The sequence below is a fragment of the Miniopterus natalensis genome, chromosome 2 (genome assembly GCF_054644295.1).
Source record: "Miniopterus natalensis isolate mMinNat1 chromosome 2, mMinNat1.hap1, whole genome shotgun sequence".
Classification (NCBI taxonomy): domain Eukaryota; kingdom Metazoa; phylum Chordata; class Mammalia; order Chiroptera; family Miniopteridae; genus Miniopterus; species Miniopterus natalensis.
The window spans coordinates 123,683,028-123,700,754 of record NC_142082.1 but is presented as its reverse complement, the minus strand read 5'-3'; the positions used below and the strand labels follow the sequence as shown (position 1 = coordinate 123,700,754).

Sequence of the window (17,727 nt, the reverse complement as noted above, 5' to 3'; positions counted from 1 at the left end):
AAGCTGTCTGCTTGCTCTCTGAGTCTGTCTCTATTTTGCTTGTTAATTCAGTTTGTTCATTAGATTCCACATCATATGGTATTTGTCTCTCTCTGACTGGCTTATTTCATGTAGCGTAATGTTCTCCAGGTCCATCCATGTTGTGAAAAGGGTAAGTTTTTTTTTTTTACTTTTTAACTGCCAAGTAGTATTCCATTATGTAAATGTACCATAGCTGTTTTATCCACTCATCTACTGATGGACGCTAGGGCTGCTCATCATGTATTTATTTATTTATTCATTTATTTATTTATTTTAAATATGTCTTTATTGATTTCAGAGAGAGGAAGGGAGGGGAGAGAAAGAAAAATCAACATCAGAGAGAAAGATCAGCTGTCTCCTGCACTCCCCCTACTGCGGATGGAACATGAAACCCAGCGTGTGCCCCTACCGAGAACTGAACCGGAGTCCTCTTTCTTGGTGCAGGAGATGGTGCTCAACCTACTGAGCCACACAGGCCAGGCCCCCCCCAAAAAAATTTTAAAAAAGCATTTTGCAAGACATTTCTACAAGTAAGAGAGATGTTTTTATTTAACTGCCAGAACCTCTGTAAAAATTGAAACTGTTATTTCTGGAGATTCCAGAGTTTCCTTTGGAAGTAACCCCCAACTCCAACAAAAGTCTGACTCAGCCTCATAAAAATCTATGTTGTAATAGGTGCTGTGTCACTGAAAACCACTGAAAATAGGGTTAAAAGCAGCAAACCATATATGGCGAAACCCATATCGTCAAACTTGTCACGGGTTCTACTTTCTGATCTCTTAAAGTTGAAGTAGGCTGTGCTTTGTAAAACAGAGACACACACACTCTCAGAACCTGCAGTGGCTCCGGATTCCAGCCTCCCAGGGCTCCGCACCAGACAGAGCGAGCATGCGAGTCATCCTTGCTATGACAGCCTGGATGCTTTCTGTGGTCTCCAGTTATTCATATTCAGTAAATAGCTTGCCGGATATCAACAATGAAACGTTTATCAAAGACTGTGTTCACGTTCATAACAAGCTCAGATCAGAGGTGAAGCCGGCAGCCAGTGATATGCTGTACATGGTAAGGAAAATATCTGTTTGTGGCATAAGTCAGTCAAAAACAACTAATGTGTACTGATTTTGGAGGGGAATCCTCGGTAACCGTAAGTGATTTTTTTTTAAATTGTGATTAAGGTGCTCAGTAAATTTACAATCTGTGATCAAAACAAACCCAGCATAGCTCTACCTGTCAACAGCTCAGCAAATATATTTCACTTCTCTTTTTGGACACTTCCTTACCTCTGGGCATAAGTAGATTGCACTTCTCTTTTTGTCTTTTTCTTCCCTTTTAATTTTGTTAGGGGTTTTGTTTGTTTTGCCTCTAAGTGTATTTTTTGTTGTGACCTACCCAGTACTGAACCATGGAGTGTGGGGAAAACAGGATTTTGATTCACTCAGGTTTGGGTTTGAATCCTAGTTCTGTGGCTTTGATCTGGCTTTTTAACCTTTCTGAGCTTCTTAAGATATGAGGTATTGTGGTTACTAAATTTTATAAAATATGTAAAACAGCACTCAGTATTTTGCATATACAGGTATCCCTCACTTTTCGAAAGTTCTCTTTGCACCACTTTGCTTTTACAAAAGACCTACATTCTGCCTAGCCAGTTCGCCCAGTGGTTAGAGCGCAGGCCTGCGGACTGAAGGGTCCTGGGTTCAATTCTAACCAAAGGCAGGCACCTCAGTTGCAGGCTCGATCCCCCCCACAGTCGGAATGTCTCAGTTTGGTGTCTCTCTCTCTCCTTCCTTTCCACTCTCTCTGCAAAGCAATGGAAAAAATATCCTCGGGTGAGGATTGAAAAAAAAAAAAAGACTTACATTCCTAGCTGTTTTCTCAACGGAAAGAAACCTGAAGAGGATTTTGCTTTTATAAAAAAAAGGTGAAAAGCAAAAAGAGCGTTCAGTGCTCGTTGCACAGCCGGGACAGAGTCAGCGCGCCCTGAGCAGCGAGAGCGGCGGCCGAGCCGGGAACCCCACGGTCTCAGCAGCAACCTGCGTGGGACCGGTGTCTGTAAGCATCTGTGCTTTATTTCCATCTGTGCTGGGCACATGTTGGCAGGATGTGTCCTAAGGTAATTGCTTTTTCGCTTTACACCATTTTGGCTTACTACAGTTTTCAGACATAGGTCTGCTCTGCTTTCGGATAGCGAGGGAAACCTGTAGTAGGTCTTCAGTGGCACAGTCATTCGGATTCCAAATTCCATGAAACTAGGCGATCCTGTTTCCGACTAGCCCTGGTTATTACTTGAAGACCGTACTTACATAGTGGACGCCCGTGCAGTGGTTCCTTCTCTGTTCCTGTCATCACACCTCATTCCCCATTTCAGTTCCCACTCGGCTCACTCCTGTTGCGTTGTTGGGTAACAGGTTCCATTCTTGACCCTCTGGTTGTTTAATATTTGTTTTTACAGACGTGGGACCCAGCACTAGCCCAAATTGCAAGAGCATGGGCAAGAAAATGTCAGTTTTCACATAATACACAGCTGAAGCCACCCCACAGGCTGCACCAAAATTTCACTTCACTGGGAGAAAACCTCTGGTCTGGGTCTCTGTCCATCTTTTCTGTGTCTTCAGCCATCACAAACTGGTACAGTGAAGTTCAGGACTATGACTTCAAGACTCGGAAATGCAATAAGGTCTGCGGCCATTACACTCAGGTAAGGGTCTGCCCTATATTCTCTTGAAACTATTTTCTCATGAGTGAGCACAAAACTGGAACCTAGTGTTAAGAAAATATACAAGAAGCTAGTACATCTGTAAATATGAGACAGGGTGACAGGTTTACTCCTAAAAATAAATACTAAATGGAACAGACTCCAATACCAGAGGAGACAGTGGTTGAAAAGTTTAGTTAAGTGGACATGGGTGAAATGCGAGGCCCACCGAGGCTTTGAATAATTTTGAGGAGAGCTATTTTCCCGCGGGGCTTTATTCCACTTGTCAGCAATCAAAGGACCTTATGAGTGCATTTCAAGTACGAGTGCTCTATAAAATGTGAGGCCGTTGTTTTGGAACTACAAAATTGGGAGAAATAAGCCTCTCAGACAGAAGTATCAATAAGAATTGATGCTTTCATATCCTCTGATTCTTTCAAACATGGATCGAGAACCTATCAAGGGCCACAGGAGAAAAAAAGAACAGCAGGCACAGTCCCTATGGAGAGGCCAACATGTAAACTTGTTAAACCATGCTGTGGTGCTCTCCCTGCAAAGTCGATAGCATCAGTCCCAAAGCCACATCCAGGGCCTCCCACTGAGATTTTATTTTATTCTATTTTATTTTTATTGAACTGGTTTTAGCTTCCTAACCCTAACTCAAGTTGGCAACTTTATGGAAAGTCCCTAGGTAGCATCTTCTTGACAGGCTGCCTTCCAGACTGGACGACTGGACGTGTGTGTGTGTGTGTGTGTGGTTTGTTTCTTTTTTAAAATTTAACTTAACTTAAATTTAATTTTTCCCCATCAGCACTTACCCCTCTATGCCTCTTCCACCCCCCCCATCACCACACTTGTCCATGTCCATGAGTTCGCTCTCTGTCTTTTTTTTTCTTTTATGCTCAATCCCTCCACACTCCCAACCCCCAACCCCAGCCCCCGCCAGAGCTGTCTGCCTGCTGGGCAGGTTTTGTTTACTTACTTTTGTTTACTCGCAGTCCTTGTTAAACCAAGAACTAAAGGTACTTAGTCTATATTTGACAGGTTTGAATGAGCAAGAATATGTTGAAAGGAGGCATGGTGGCAAACACATTGCTAACAAGGTCGATCACTTGGAATATTAGGTGTTTTTAAAGAGCAAATGTTATTAGATAAAACCCTTAGTATAGTTCAGCCTTATAAAGCCTTTGACCTCACTGGTATTGTTACAGGTAAAACAAGTTTGGCAAAGTTATAAGGAGATTAAGATGATGAAAAGGACAGGACGGATTTCAGTGAAATTTTCATCTCACGATTATTGTAAGCAAGGAGGGGCTATGAAGTCATCAGTAGCATCAGTCCATTCCTTGGAAATATAAATAAGGTTCTCCTAAAGCTATTCCATAAACCATCAATTTTGGTTTATGTTTATGAGTGAAATTAACCAGAAAATAAATTTTGTTGGGTTTCCACAAGTCCTAGAGGACAAGAAAGCTAAATCCAGATTGCCTACAAGAGGTACCTCGTAACATTATGCCTTATAGTCTCCCTCCCTCCCCCCCCTCCCTCCCTCCCTCCCTCCCTCCCCCCCTCCCTCCCTCCCTCCTCCTTCCTTCCTTCCTTCCTTCCTTCCTTCCTTCCTTCCTTCCTTCCTTCCTTCCTTCCTTTCTTTCTTTCTTTCTTTCTTTCTTTCTTTCTTTCTTTCTTTCTTTCTTTCTTTCTTTCTTTCTTTCTTTCTTTCGTTCTTAGTTAATCCTCACCAGAGGATATTTTTTCCATTGATTTTTAGAGAGAGAGTGGAAGGGAGGGAGGGGGATGGAGGGAAGGAAACAGAAAGAGAAAGAGAAATTTCAATGTGAGAGAGACGCCAATTGGTTGCCTCCTGCATGCACCCCGACCAGGGCCAGGTATCGAGCCTGCAACCCAGGTACATGCCCTTGACCAGGACTCAAACCCGTGACCCTTTGGTGCATGCGCCAACACTCTAACCACTGAACCATACCAGCCAGGGTGCAGTATGGTGTTTAAATCTCCAGAAATAATTGTCAGTTTGAGGACAGGACAGATGTTAAACATCTACCCTACACCAGGCACTGTGTAAGGCACTGGTCTTATGTCTTAGTCTAGATTCCTCAAAAACAGAACCTGAGACAATAGTTTATGCGCTAACACTTTACTGGGGAGAAGTAGGGAGTGAGGAGAACTGAGGAGTGAGCCAGGGAATGAGGGACACAGGTGGGAATGACCCTAACCCTTAGGAGCTGACCTTCTTTGGGGAGACATGTGTAAATCGACATTTAACAGCGCACGGTTAGTGCCATTTGGAGAAAGTGACAGGGTGCCATGTCAGAAAAGGGGAGATATGGAGACATAGGAGTTAGTCACACAGCAGGAAACATATGAGTTGGTTCTTAAATACTGAGTGAGAATTTGTCAGATGAAAAGGAAAGGGAAGAGCACACCAGGCAAAACTAACAAGGTGTAGAAAGTGAACAATGTGCACACATGAGCCTGGTGTTTCAGAAGAATGGCCAGTAGCTTAGCACATCAAATATGTAGAGATCAGAAGCCTGATAAATGGACAAAAGAATCTTAAACAATGCAAGTTAAGACACTCCATGTCTGTCATTCCAAGGGACCAAAACTTGATTTGATGTCATAGAGGCCTGAGGTTTTAGACATGGCCCTCCCAAGATTGACACCTTGCTGACCGGCATTTTGAGCCAGAACTCGCCCGTGACTGGTCAGCAAGGTGTTTAAAATTACTTAAATTAATGTAAGTGCAGACACGAGTTATCTCAAGATCGGTCAGCAAGGTGTATTAACTGAGCTTCCTTGTAAATTTTCCCCTTACATCTGAGGGGAAAGGAGGGCTAATATTTTGGACATGAGAAAGCTCATATCCTAAAATCCACTTCATTGCATACAGGTGTCAGAGCTAAGTGATCCTAACCTGTTCTATTTAGGAGACATTCTGCCCCCTTTCAGAGGAGGCACCCTCATTCTGGGGAGCATGTCCAGTCACCCCTGGGTCGGGGCAGACGCACCACCAGCAATTACTTTTTAAGTGCGTGTGGTGCTTGGCTCTCTATGTTTAATATCTCATTCAGTTCTCACCACAAACCCATAAGACAGGCACTGTCTCCATCTATGAACACACAGCCTCAGAAAGGTTAAGAAGTTGTTTCCCAATGTCAACTAGTCAGTAAGAAGAGCTGGGATTCAGAGCCCAGGGATGTTGTAAACATTAAATAATACAATGCCTGTAAATTAGCTAGCACTTAGTATGCACTAAACAAAGATTACATTTCTTCCATGAGCTGGTTATTGGAAGAAGGCTCTGCTTGAGCGAAACCGTGCTGGGAGATTCAAGACTACGCAGTAGCCACTTTAAATTCATGCTGGATACCACCTCACGTGGGTATTATAACCTCCCACTGATTGTCATCTTCTATTAATAAAAAGCAAGCTATTTTCAGATTTTGGCCTGTGAGAGGTGGTTGTGTAAAGACAATAGGTTCAGACTCATTACCTCCCAAAGGTATGATACTTCTTAAAATGTTAACACTTTAGCCGTCTTCATGAGAGATGATTTGTATCGTGGAAGAATTTTGGTATATTAATATGAGAGAGTAAGTATTTAAATTACATATTTTGTTGCTGACAGTTCAGCTTTGTAAAGTTTGGGAATAGTTTTGTTTTAGTACCTGGGCGGGGCAGCCGCTTAGGTTTGGTAGTGTTGAGGATGCCCACTAGATGGCGCTGTTGGCCTCATTTTTGTTTCTATAGTCACCCTACCCCACCCCACCCCTCTTGAAATTTTTGTTTTTTTACACTTTCCCAGAAACAAAGGAAGTGTGATACATTTCACAGTTTTTCTAGCTGGCTTTTTATATGTTGCAAGGTAACTATACTCCTGATAATGAGCCAGATAGACGAATACTGAGAATTGAAAGGGGAAGATGGTGGGAAGGAGTTGTTAAAGGAGAGACATGCCAGCCCCCACTGAGTTCCCCAAATGCGGCGTGTCTGTGAGAAAGGTATAGAGAGCCGTCCCTGGTTCTGCTAAAAGGGAAAGTACACTGAAGGTATTTTGTTTAGGGCATGGACTGTCCTCACAGTACTTCCTGGTCAAGTAGAATTAGGTTTCAACGCTCTTCTATAAAAATCAGGGCACTGCCCATTTATTGACTTGTTATGAGGTTACACAGGATGTTGCATGCAAAGTGACTGACATTACCCTGGCACTGGGGAAATTCTCAATGAGTAGCTCTTATTTTTTTTATAGTTATGTTTTTTATCATATTCAAAGAAATTAAAAAATATACAACAGGAATCTGTAGGAGGCTCCTGGGCCTTGAGATGTGAAGGGAAAACACCCCTCTTGGATCAGAGAGCAGGGAGGGGGCAGTCCTTGCCAAAGGAGAGCGCTGCTCCTCTGTGGGAGACAATAGCTACCTTCCCAGATCCTCCCCAGTTGTGAAACCAGAGATGAGGCAGGCAGGACAGGGCAGCTGCCTCCCTAGTCTCTGCCAACCACCTCCTAGCCCTCCCCCGCCTCCTGCACCACCATTAAGCCCTGGAGAAGCTCAGACCCCATTCTCAGCTTCCCTCTCCCCTCACGCTGTACTCTCTCCCCAGGGACTGGTTTTTATTATTGAGTTTTTCAAGTAAACTTGATCTTTTTCCGCAGCCCCACCGGCCTCGTCTTTCTCACCTTGGGTCCACAGGGATGTTGCCCTCTGCCGGAAGGCTCCTGCAGGCTCTGGCCAGCTCCCTCCAGCTTCAGCTCCACCTCCCTCACTGGGGCAGGGCCCAATGCTTGGTACTCCCTTAGGTCCCTCTGCTTCCCCAGCACAGTGTCAAAACCTTAGGTAATGGCTTCATGACAGCTTTTCTCTGCATTTTGTGAAGGCGCCCACTGGCTCCAGCTCATTCACCTTTATATCTCCCATATTCAGCACAGTTCTTGTCACAGTTATGAAAAAGTTTGGGTAAAAATAATTTAAAATGCAATTTGGTATTACTGTAAAAAAATACTTTGAATGGCTGGCTCTTAGCTCCAGATACTAGCTCTTTGAATACTTTTTCCTTTAGGTTCTGTGACACCAAACACTATGGTAAAATGAGCTATGTAATTTGTGGGGCCCAGTGCAAAATGAAAATGGCCCCTTGTTCAAACATAAAGGGAAAAGTGCCACTAAAGGTGCTAAAATGTGCGATAGCATTGAATCAAGCCCTTCTCCCTCCCTCTCCCCGAAGCTGGCTCTGTCCTTGGTTTCCCCCCTGTGTCACTGACCACTCCTTTGAGCTCCTTTGCTGGTGGTGGTTCTTGATCCCCTGCTCTCACTTGTTTTTCTGCTCTCTTTGCCTATGTGGCCTGACCCAGTCACATGTTTTCCAGATTCACATCTTGGAGCTGCAGATGGTTCTATCCAGCGGCCGAATCATGTGCAGTCCGACATCTGATGGGTATCTCCAAAGTCACATGGCTTGGACAGAGTCCGGGTCCATGCTCCCACCCATCCTCTTCCTCCCGTGATGTCCCCCATCTCAGTGATTGTTGCTCGGGCCTAAAACATTAAGTTGATTTTTATCTTTTCCCCTTAACCCCACACTCAAACTAAAGGAAATCCTTTCAGCTTGACGTCTGAGCTGAACCACGAACCTGGTCAGTTCTCAGGAGCTCTACTGCCATCATCCAAGTGTGATCTTCTCTTTCTGGTACCACTGAGACAGCCTCCCAAATCCCCTCCCTCTTTTCCCTTGCTCTTCTCGGTCCATTTACTTCATAGCAACCAAAGGGATCTAAGACATGGAAAAGAGCCTGTCACTCAAATGCGTACCAGGCTCCCTGTGACCGCTCCTGTGCCTCTGACCTCACTGCCTCGGGATCTCGCTCCCTCATTCAGCCCCAGCTCTGTTCTGCTCGCTGCCTCCCTCCTCGGGCCCTCGCCGCCTGCCTGCCCCTTCTGCATGGAGTGAGTGCTCTTCCTGTCACAGCCCTCCTGCACAGTCACTGAGTGCTGCCCCCTCGCCTTCAGGTCTTGGCTTAAATGCCATCTCCCCAGAGACGGTTTCCCTGAACACCCAAGGTAAAGCAGCCCCCTCCTCCCCATCAGTCACTCCCTATCCTCTGTTTTATTTCTTCATTGCACCGTCAAAAATTATCTTAGTTATTCTTTATGTTTATTACACACACACACACACACACACACACACACACACTAATAATTTACAAGTTTTGTTTCCACCTGAATTCTGAGCACCTAAAACTTCCCTTGGTGGTATGTGTTCTACCTCACTAGAGTGAACATACCTCCCCATGCTTATGAAGGTCTAATCATAAACAAATGCTCATTTTATATCTCTCTCTTATTTTCTTCCAGGTTGTTTGGGCGGATAGTTACAAAGTTGGCTGTGCAGTACAATTTTGTCCTACAGTTAAAGGCTTAACTTTTCCCAATGCTGCACATTTTATATGCAACTATGGACCAGCGTAAGTGCCCAAATCAACCTCTTTCTAAAAAAAATTTCCAATTCTATTTTACAAGTATTTACCTTCATTACAGAAAATCTAAAGTGTAAAAAACAAAATTAATATTAGCCTTAATTCCTCTGCCTAGAAATCTACTCCATTAACATTCTGATATATTTCTGTTTGTGGGGTGATATGCACCCTTTATAAATACTACATAAATACATATGTACATTTTTAACAGTAGCAAGACTAAAATGTTTTCAGGGACACAGATTAATTGGATATGGTAATAATACTGCAAAATAAGAGGATTGGTATTAGTTTATACTTACTGGTTTATTAAAAACTTGGCAATTTTTGCACAATTGTCAAAAAAAATAACTCTGAGTTGAATTTCTCTATTTATATAACTTATTTCATTTACTTTTGACAGTTTTGCTTTCATATGGATACAATTTGTCTCCTTTGGAAAATGGGGAAGACATATGACCTCTCTCTCCCCCACCTTCCTTTAAACTGACGTACCTGTGCTTATACGTCACACACCTATTTAGAAAACGGAGATCACAGGGGAAATACATGTTTCTGTTTTTTACTGGAAGTTATACCATGAGCGCTTTCCGGGTCGTTATGCTTTTGTACACTGCTGCTCACGCGCTGAGAGCTGCTCCGAGTGCTTCGTATGCAGTAACTTATTTAGTCTTCACAAAGTCTGAGACAGCTCTGTTACTAGCCTGCTTTGCAGATAAGAAAGGGAAGGAACCGAGAGAGTGGACAGGCTGCCGAGGTCCCTCAGTCAGCAAGTGTCAGAGCCAGACTCTGCCCTGGGCTATTGGCTCCGGAGCCGGAGTCGGTGCTCCTCAGGGTCACACCCGTCCTCCAGTTCTGGAGTCCCACTCCCAGCTTGTTTCCATTGCTCAGGACAGTCTGACCCCTCTCCTCCTGGCAGCTCCAGGTCTCTCTGATCTGTACTGTCCCAAGCACAGGTACAATTCTCTCCTCCATTCCCCGGGGCCTAATGAGCAAGGCTACGCTGTGTAACAGGCCTTCACTCTGCACCAGTGGAAGAGAGGATTGTAACACAGAGGAGGGAACAGCAATGTTGACTATCAAATAGCGCAGTGCTTAGTGTACCTTGGTCACCACTGCCTTCGGAACCCTTACCTACGTTAATCTTTTTTTTAAAGGTCTTTTTCTTTTCTAGATCCCCAGGCCCTAACTCTCTCAGGTTACCAAGGGAAACACAAAAATTTCCTGCTTCTTTATTGGGCAGGATACTTTAGGGCCCTCTGTCTTAATCTGTCCCACCTGGACAAATCCAGGCCTTCCCACGAGCATGTTTCTCCCAAGATGAGTTCTGCCATTTCCCTAGAACTCACAGCTGCCCGTTTTTAGCTTGTTTTTGAAGTAGCCATTTCCCCCTCTTCTTTATAGTTTGGAATACACAATTAGACAAAGAATGAAGTAGCATAAATGATTTTATTAAAAACATTCTAGAACTTAACCAGCGCTTTTTGACAATGAAAGATATTCTGATGATTAATGTACATTATGGACTTTTTTTTTAATGTTTTTATTGATTTCACAGAGAGGAAGGGAGAGAGAGAGGGAGAGAGAGAAACATCAATGATGAGTCATTGATCGGCTGCCTCCTGCACGCCCCCTGCTGGGGATCGAGCCCGAAACCCGGGCATGTGCCTCACCGGGAATCAAGCCTCCATCTCCTGGATCATAGGTAGATGCTCAACCGCTGAGCCACACCGCTGGTCATTTTGGAAATCTTTTATAATTGTTACCAGAATCTCCACTACATTCCCTTGGTATGATTATTTTCCATGGTGTACAGTAAGCATGAGGGTAAATCTAATTTCTGAAACAAACTAAATTAATTTGGAGCCAAACATATATTTGGATATATATTTTTATTTTAAATATATTAGGAAATATATTTTTGGGTTGGAAATTAGATGTTAATATAATGTTTCTAAAGGGGGAGAGTTAACTTTGGAGGTAAATGTATAGTATTAGGGGAGGGGAGTCCCTGAACTTGGATTAGAAAAAAGTAACACTGTATTTTCACTCCCTCTACTGAAAGTAACATTTCATTATGAATGAAGGGAACACTCCAGTCTCGTCAGCAACACCTGTGAGTTTGTATTGGCACTATTATATCTTGGTAAATATCACAGGTATTTTCATATCACATCCCAGTTGCTGCAGATCATCTCAAATTAGTTTTTATTCATCACTTTGAAATTAATGTAGACTCCCTGCTTGATATTGTCTAATATTTAATAAACACAGATTACTATATCACAAATATTTTTACCATTTTGACAACTTTCAATTTAGTTTCCATTATAATCCTAAGAACTTTCTGTTCTTCACTAAAAACAAACTATTTTCAGGAAGAGTCCATAGGCCCCACCAGGCTACCAAAGGTACCGTGGCATAAAAGGAGCTCCTTTCCCAAAGCAGAGTTCCAAGAAGGTTAGTGCAACTGCAAGTTCACCGAAATAAAGGCACAGCTCCTCATTTCACTCTCAAGATATTCATGGGGATATAAAATGTTTGGATATTATTTTACTCTCTAGTCTGACCTTGGTCAATTATTTACACTCTGTGCATCAATCTCTAGCTTTATAATGGGGATAAATAACTGTATCTTCCTCGCAGGGATGAGATTAATTCATTAGAACAGTGTCTAGCATCAGGAATACTCAGTAATTATGTTATTCATATCACATCTTTTATGTGAAAGCAAATTGCACTTTAGAAATCCCTCCATATCTTATTTTCTTTCGTTAGGTGCTTTTCCAGCCCAATGGCTCCTGTCCAATAAAAGCCATGGAGGCCGTGGACTGAGGAGAGTCAATGTAGGTGGCAACACCCTTTTTTTTTTTTTTAATTAATCTTCACCCGAGGATATTTTTTCCGTCGCTTTCCAGAGGGGAGGGAAAGAGAAACATCAATGTGAAAGAGGCTCATCATTTGGCTGCCTCCGGCCCGTGCAGGCCACACTCTAACCAGCGCCAAACTGGCTAGGGCACTCACCTTTTCTAAGATGGGCAGCTGGACGGCAATGACATGGAACCAGGCAGTTAGAGGGAGCACTGTCCTGGAGCCAGACCAATGTGGGTTTCATTCTGACTCCAATATATACTGTGATACGTATTGTGATTTGGAGCAAATTACTTAATCTTTAGAGTTTTAGTTTTCTAATAGAAATAAAAATATCTTCCTGCCAGAGTTGTCTTAAGGATTAAATGAGATGATGTAAATTAAGATACAGGCTCACAGACATAGGCACACAGAACAGACTCATTATTAACAGGCTTCCATTTCTGCTTGCCTCTCTCCACTTCTCTCACCAACCCTCTGAATCTGTGGACCTCCACCCTATGGATTTAGTCAAGGGTTCACAATAAATTACAACTGAAAAACAAAACAATCTCTCCTGATACAGTTTTCTTCTACTTTATAGAGGAAATTACCCTACCTGGCCATATAAAAAAGGACCCACTTGCAGTGCTTGCCCCCAAAATGACAATTGTTTGGACAATCTGTGTGGTGAGTAAAAGAAACAATCTACTGATAATATAGTGTGTTTGGAACTATTTTAACGTTCTACAGTTAAGAATGCAAATCTTTGCTTTAGCCTCATAGCTATATTCAGGAAGATTGCATCAGGTAGCAAGCAAACCAATGGCTTCTTTTCCCAGGAATGAATATATGTTTAAGATAAATTTAAGGAAGCACATAATACCCTTTTTATTTAGTTCTAATCAATATGACACTATGGTGTTGGAAACTACAGACCAAAGATATGCTAACTTCAGCAAGATAAAACACTTGTGTAACAAAGCTATCCAGATGAACAGGATTCTGAATTTTGTGATACTTGTCCAAGGCACTCAAGGCTGCATTTTTGTCTGTAGAATAAGTAAGCTGTAATGGGGCATTTTTTAAATTAGCAAAACAGCATCTAGTGAGAAACGATGTAGAAAGCCAATGAAGGCAACTTCAAGGATGTTTTACCAAATGTCTTAGAAAAATTCTGCTTTGTAATTTTGAAATAATCATTCATAATTGACCACGAGTTTATTTATGGTTCCTCCTCCAGACACATTCCTTTTCATCCCAGTACGTTTTTAAATTTTTTCCCATGATGTGAAGAAAGGAAACCTCAACTAAGCTATCAGAGTTGTGCAAATCCTGTAGTACTTTTGTGTCCAGATCTGTAACCAACTGAACTCCCAGAGCTCCAGGGACAGGGTGGGGTTCTTAGAGCAGAGGCAGGATAGAGTGGACCGAGTTTAACTGCATAAATTATAAAATTCTTTTAGACGGCTCGTTCCCTTTCTCCTGATGTAAACACTTAACTCTCATCTTTACTCCAAGAACAGCAACACTTTATTTTTAATCTTCACCTGAGGATATTTTTTCCACTGCTTTTCAGAGAGAGAGAGAGAGAGAGAAACATCAGTGTGAGAGAGACACATCAGTTGGTTCCCTCCCCCACCCACCACAACCAGGGCTGGGGATCGAGCCTGCAACAGAGGTACCTGCCCTTGGCCATAATCAAACCCGGGACCCTTCAGTCCGCAGGCCGACGCTCTAACCACTGAGCAAACCAGCCAGGGCAACAACACTTCATTGACCAGCTTCCTGAGCCAGTCATTTCTCCCCAGTTCAACCTTATTTCACTCATATCAGTTTTGTTACGAGAACTTGGTAAGGTGTAGTTTAAGTGCAACAAATCTCAGAGTATGAATATATTAGCTGAATTTTCCCTTCTTGTTGCTACAACACTACATTTTTTTTTTACAAGTTAGTCTTTATACCAGGAGTTAAAACCATAGATTTTAGAAACAATATGCCGAGGCTTCCAGTCAAGATGGCAGAGTAGGTAAACACAGTACTCACCTCCTCCCACAACTACATCAAAATTACAACTACAGAACAGCCATCATCGAAAACTGTGTGAAGTCTAGCTGAACAGGACACTTCTATATATAACTGAAATTTTTTCTGTATATCTAAGGATATACAGAAGATGAAGACACCACATCGAGACTGGTAGGAGGGAAGGAGACTCAGAACTGGCTGGTCCTACACCCATGTGTGGGGGTTAAAAGTTGGACGGGATATTTTGGCTGCAGAGGCCCCCCTGAGGAGCTGGGGTCTCATCCCCACACCAGGCTCCCCAGCCCTGGGTTCCAGTGCTAGGAAGTGAGGTCACCGTAACTTCTGGCTGTGGAAACCAGTGGGGATTGTGGCTGAGGGAGCCGGAGGGCTGCTGGCGTCCCAGGCAGTTCCTCTGAAAGGGCCCACATGGACTTACTCCCTCCGACATCCATCCAGGCCTGGGGAGGAAGCTCAAAAGACACCAAAGACATACAGAGAGGAAATGAATTATCTGGCTTCAGGGCAAGCGCTGGAGGGGCAGCTTTCTCCCAGACAAAAGTTCTGGCAGAAGCCATTGTTTCTTTACTGAGACCTCCTTTTGCAGGCCCACATAGGCACCACATCTGAGTCTCCATCAACCTGGCTAACGCTGTTCACCCCACCCCACCCAAGTCATTTACAGTGACTTTTCCATACAAGAGGCCTGTCTTGTCTCCTGCTGCTGACGTTTCTAAAATCTCTCAAAGGTTCACAAACACCAAACTAACAGTATCTGACCTTGGGTGCCCCTTACCTCTTGCTAAGTGGCCTTAGGCCCAGCACTAGCAGCAGCTAGAGTTGGTTCACAGTTTACCCTCTCCCAGGCGCCTCCAAGCCCAGCACAACTGGAAAACAACTGCAGATCATTTTGTACCTCAAACCAGGTGGCCCCGGGCAGGGCACAGGAAGCAGCAGATCTTGGCCTGCACCTCCCAAGAGGCTCTAAAGCCAACACACCTGGTAGCCAGCTTCAGACCACACTAGAGTACCGCCCCACAAATGACGCACTCAAAGGGCAGACTCGCCAGGCACCAGACCACCCAACTCAGGTACCAGGGAGAGTGAACCACTGGGCTTCACAGGACATCTACTACATAAGGCCACCCTACCACTGGGAGAAGTAGCAGCTCTAGCTGACACAGAAACAAACACAGGGAGGCAGCCTAACTGAGACAGAAACATGTCCAAAATGAAAGTTGTCTGGGCCTATTTCCTCGATAATAAAATGTAGATAATAGATCTCTTCACAGGTTGAGCGAAGCAATTCAAAAGAACAAACAAACAAAATACACACACACACACTCTTAGAACATGGGCCTGGCATACAGCAGCCCTCAGTATTTCCTATTATCTCCCAAAGCATCCTCCCTATAATTCCAAATCTAGAGTTTACTCTTGGTGTTTTTTAATGTCCACATTTTTAGGTGACGTTTTTATGCCCATGAACAATTCTGTTTAAAATCAGTGATTCAAACTGAGCCAGTGCCTATTCTGACTGGCAAATAAGCATTAACAGAGTGCATGTTTCCTAAAAACAAAAAAACAACAACCCCACCTTCCTTTAAAAAAACCTAGCTAATTAGTAACAACACAATGCTAACAAGAAGAAAACTGCTAGAGTTTAACTTTTGATATAGGAGATCCAGCTGAAGATGGTGTCCAATCTTGGGGAATAAAATTCAGAAAGCTGAGGCTGTAGTTACCAATAAAGAAAGAGACTCTGGGCTCTTAAGAGAGATAAAGGGAAAACACATGCTAACTTGCATGGGGGGTAAGGGTTAGAATAAAATATTTTATTCAACAGATTCCTTCCTTGACAAATTATGGCAAATACTGAAGGAAAAAATTCCTTTGTGGTCTTCTAGATACTGTTGGTAGTTTCAATAAATACCCATCGGGGCCAAATCAGGATGACTTTGCAAAATGTGCTGGGCATACTGGATGGTACACAAGATTTCAGTGCATGGGTACATTTGTCTCAATATTGAAGTCGAATATTTAACATTTAAAGAATACATACGTAAGAAAAAATATAAGTAGCACATTCCATTCTTGATTTCACAGATATAATTGCCAAGAAAAGTTAAAGGAGCAGCAGCTTCACAGTAACTGGCCATAGAAAATGCCCAGTGACAGGTGTGATGATCGGGATGCTCACCAGCACCCACAGGGCCAGCTCCTTTTTTGGGTTCCATCACAGGAGTCCAACAACAGCTGGAGCAGATCTGGTGTCAAAAGGTGTCTAATAAAAAGTATCAAGAAGGCTAAGGCAGAGGCAGAGTTTTCTTCCTAGGGCTCTAATGTCAAATTCTGAATAAAGCTCAGTATGGGGGAGGGGGGGTAGTAATTATGACTATGATTGCCAAATGCCCTATTTGTAATTTACCGACATACTGGAATGGATGAGAGAGGCCACTATCTCTTTTACTGACTGATCATCAATAATATCATTCTTTTAAGAGAAGGATTTATTTTCAGGAAAACTATTTTAAAATTGCTCACACTATTACTAATATTTAATTATTTTAAAATTGTTTTAATTTTTAATTTAATTGTATTCATTTGCTAAATATGGTATATAAAGTGATTTTCCATTTACAGTAGTGGTATATAAAAAGTTCAAAGTTTATATAAAAAGTTGCTTTAAAAACATCGAGTACAGTTAGTAAAATAAAATCTTGAAAAAGTAACCTTTGAAAAATCACTATAATAAAGCCAAAGCAACAGTTAACGATTACAATTAGAAACTTGGCTTTTTAAAACAAAAGTCTCACCAGTACCTACTCTTTTTAATTTTTTCTTCTCTGACTTTACAGCTAACCCACAGCGAGACAAACTCACACGTATGTATACTAATCTTAATTGTTTCATTAAGATCTTTGTGAATTATATTACTGCATTACGAGAAACAACGTTTAAGAGGATTCTGTATGTTTGTTTCACAGGTTACTACTCTATTGTGTATCCAGACTGGCCGATATATTCACGGAATAAACGCCTATCTCTTTTTTTAGCTGTTAGTCCACCAATACTAATCCTGAGTGCTACTATTACCATCTTGGTCAAGTACAAATACTTCATTTAATTCTTTTGGACTAATACAATCCAGAAAAAAAGTTTAGAAACTCATCTATATATGACTTTTTAAAAATAACAATTGGGTGTGTTTCTAATTTTAAAACATTCCAGAAAAAAACCCCACATTGCTGCAAGAAAGCCATAACCAAAAGAAGAAACTGTTTAACATCCTCACTCTACAGGATAAACTCACTTTACTTCCCATGTTCTATGAATAAGCACTGTTTCAAGGCTGCCACGTTGTGACTTTCAGTAAGTAACCTTAAATGAGTGAGCTAGACTTAGGTGCTTCTAAATAACTCCACTGGCCTTCTTTAGTATAAACATTTCTACATAACTTGTGTGCTGATTCAATTCTAAATAATCTGGTCTTACCCACGTGCAATTAGAGGTCTTTCCGGTTTATCACTTCCCTGGACTCAGAATAGAATAGTAATTAAGGAATTTGACTTAAGGAGGCCTTGTGGGGTTTTTTTGTTATGGGTTGTTTAATCTTGGAACAAAATGTAAGATTACAAAAAGGAATAAA

The 17,727-nt window shown here is 42.4% G+C and overlaps 1 protein-coding gene across 1 annotated transcript; it reads left to right on the top strand.

Moving 5' to 3' along the window:
* The first annotated feature begins 833 nt into the window (after positions 1-833).
* GLIPR1 (GLI pathogenesis related 1) lies at positions 834-17,720 on the top strand. The gene is given in 7 exon segments (XM_016199254.2): positions 834-1,083; positions 2,471-2,716; positions 9,082-9,191; positions 12,658-12,743; positions 16,937-16,963; positions 17,066-17,194; positions 17,197-17,720. Coding segments are annotated over 7 exon segments (795 nt in total). The 5' UTR covers positions 834-909; the 3' UTR covers positions 17,220-17,720.
* The last annotated feature ends 7 nt before the right edge of the window (positions 17,721-17,727 follow it).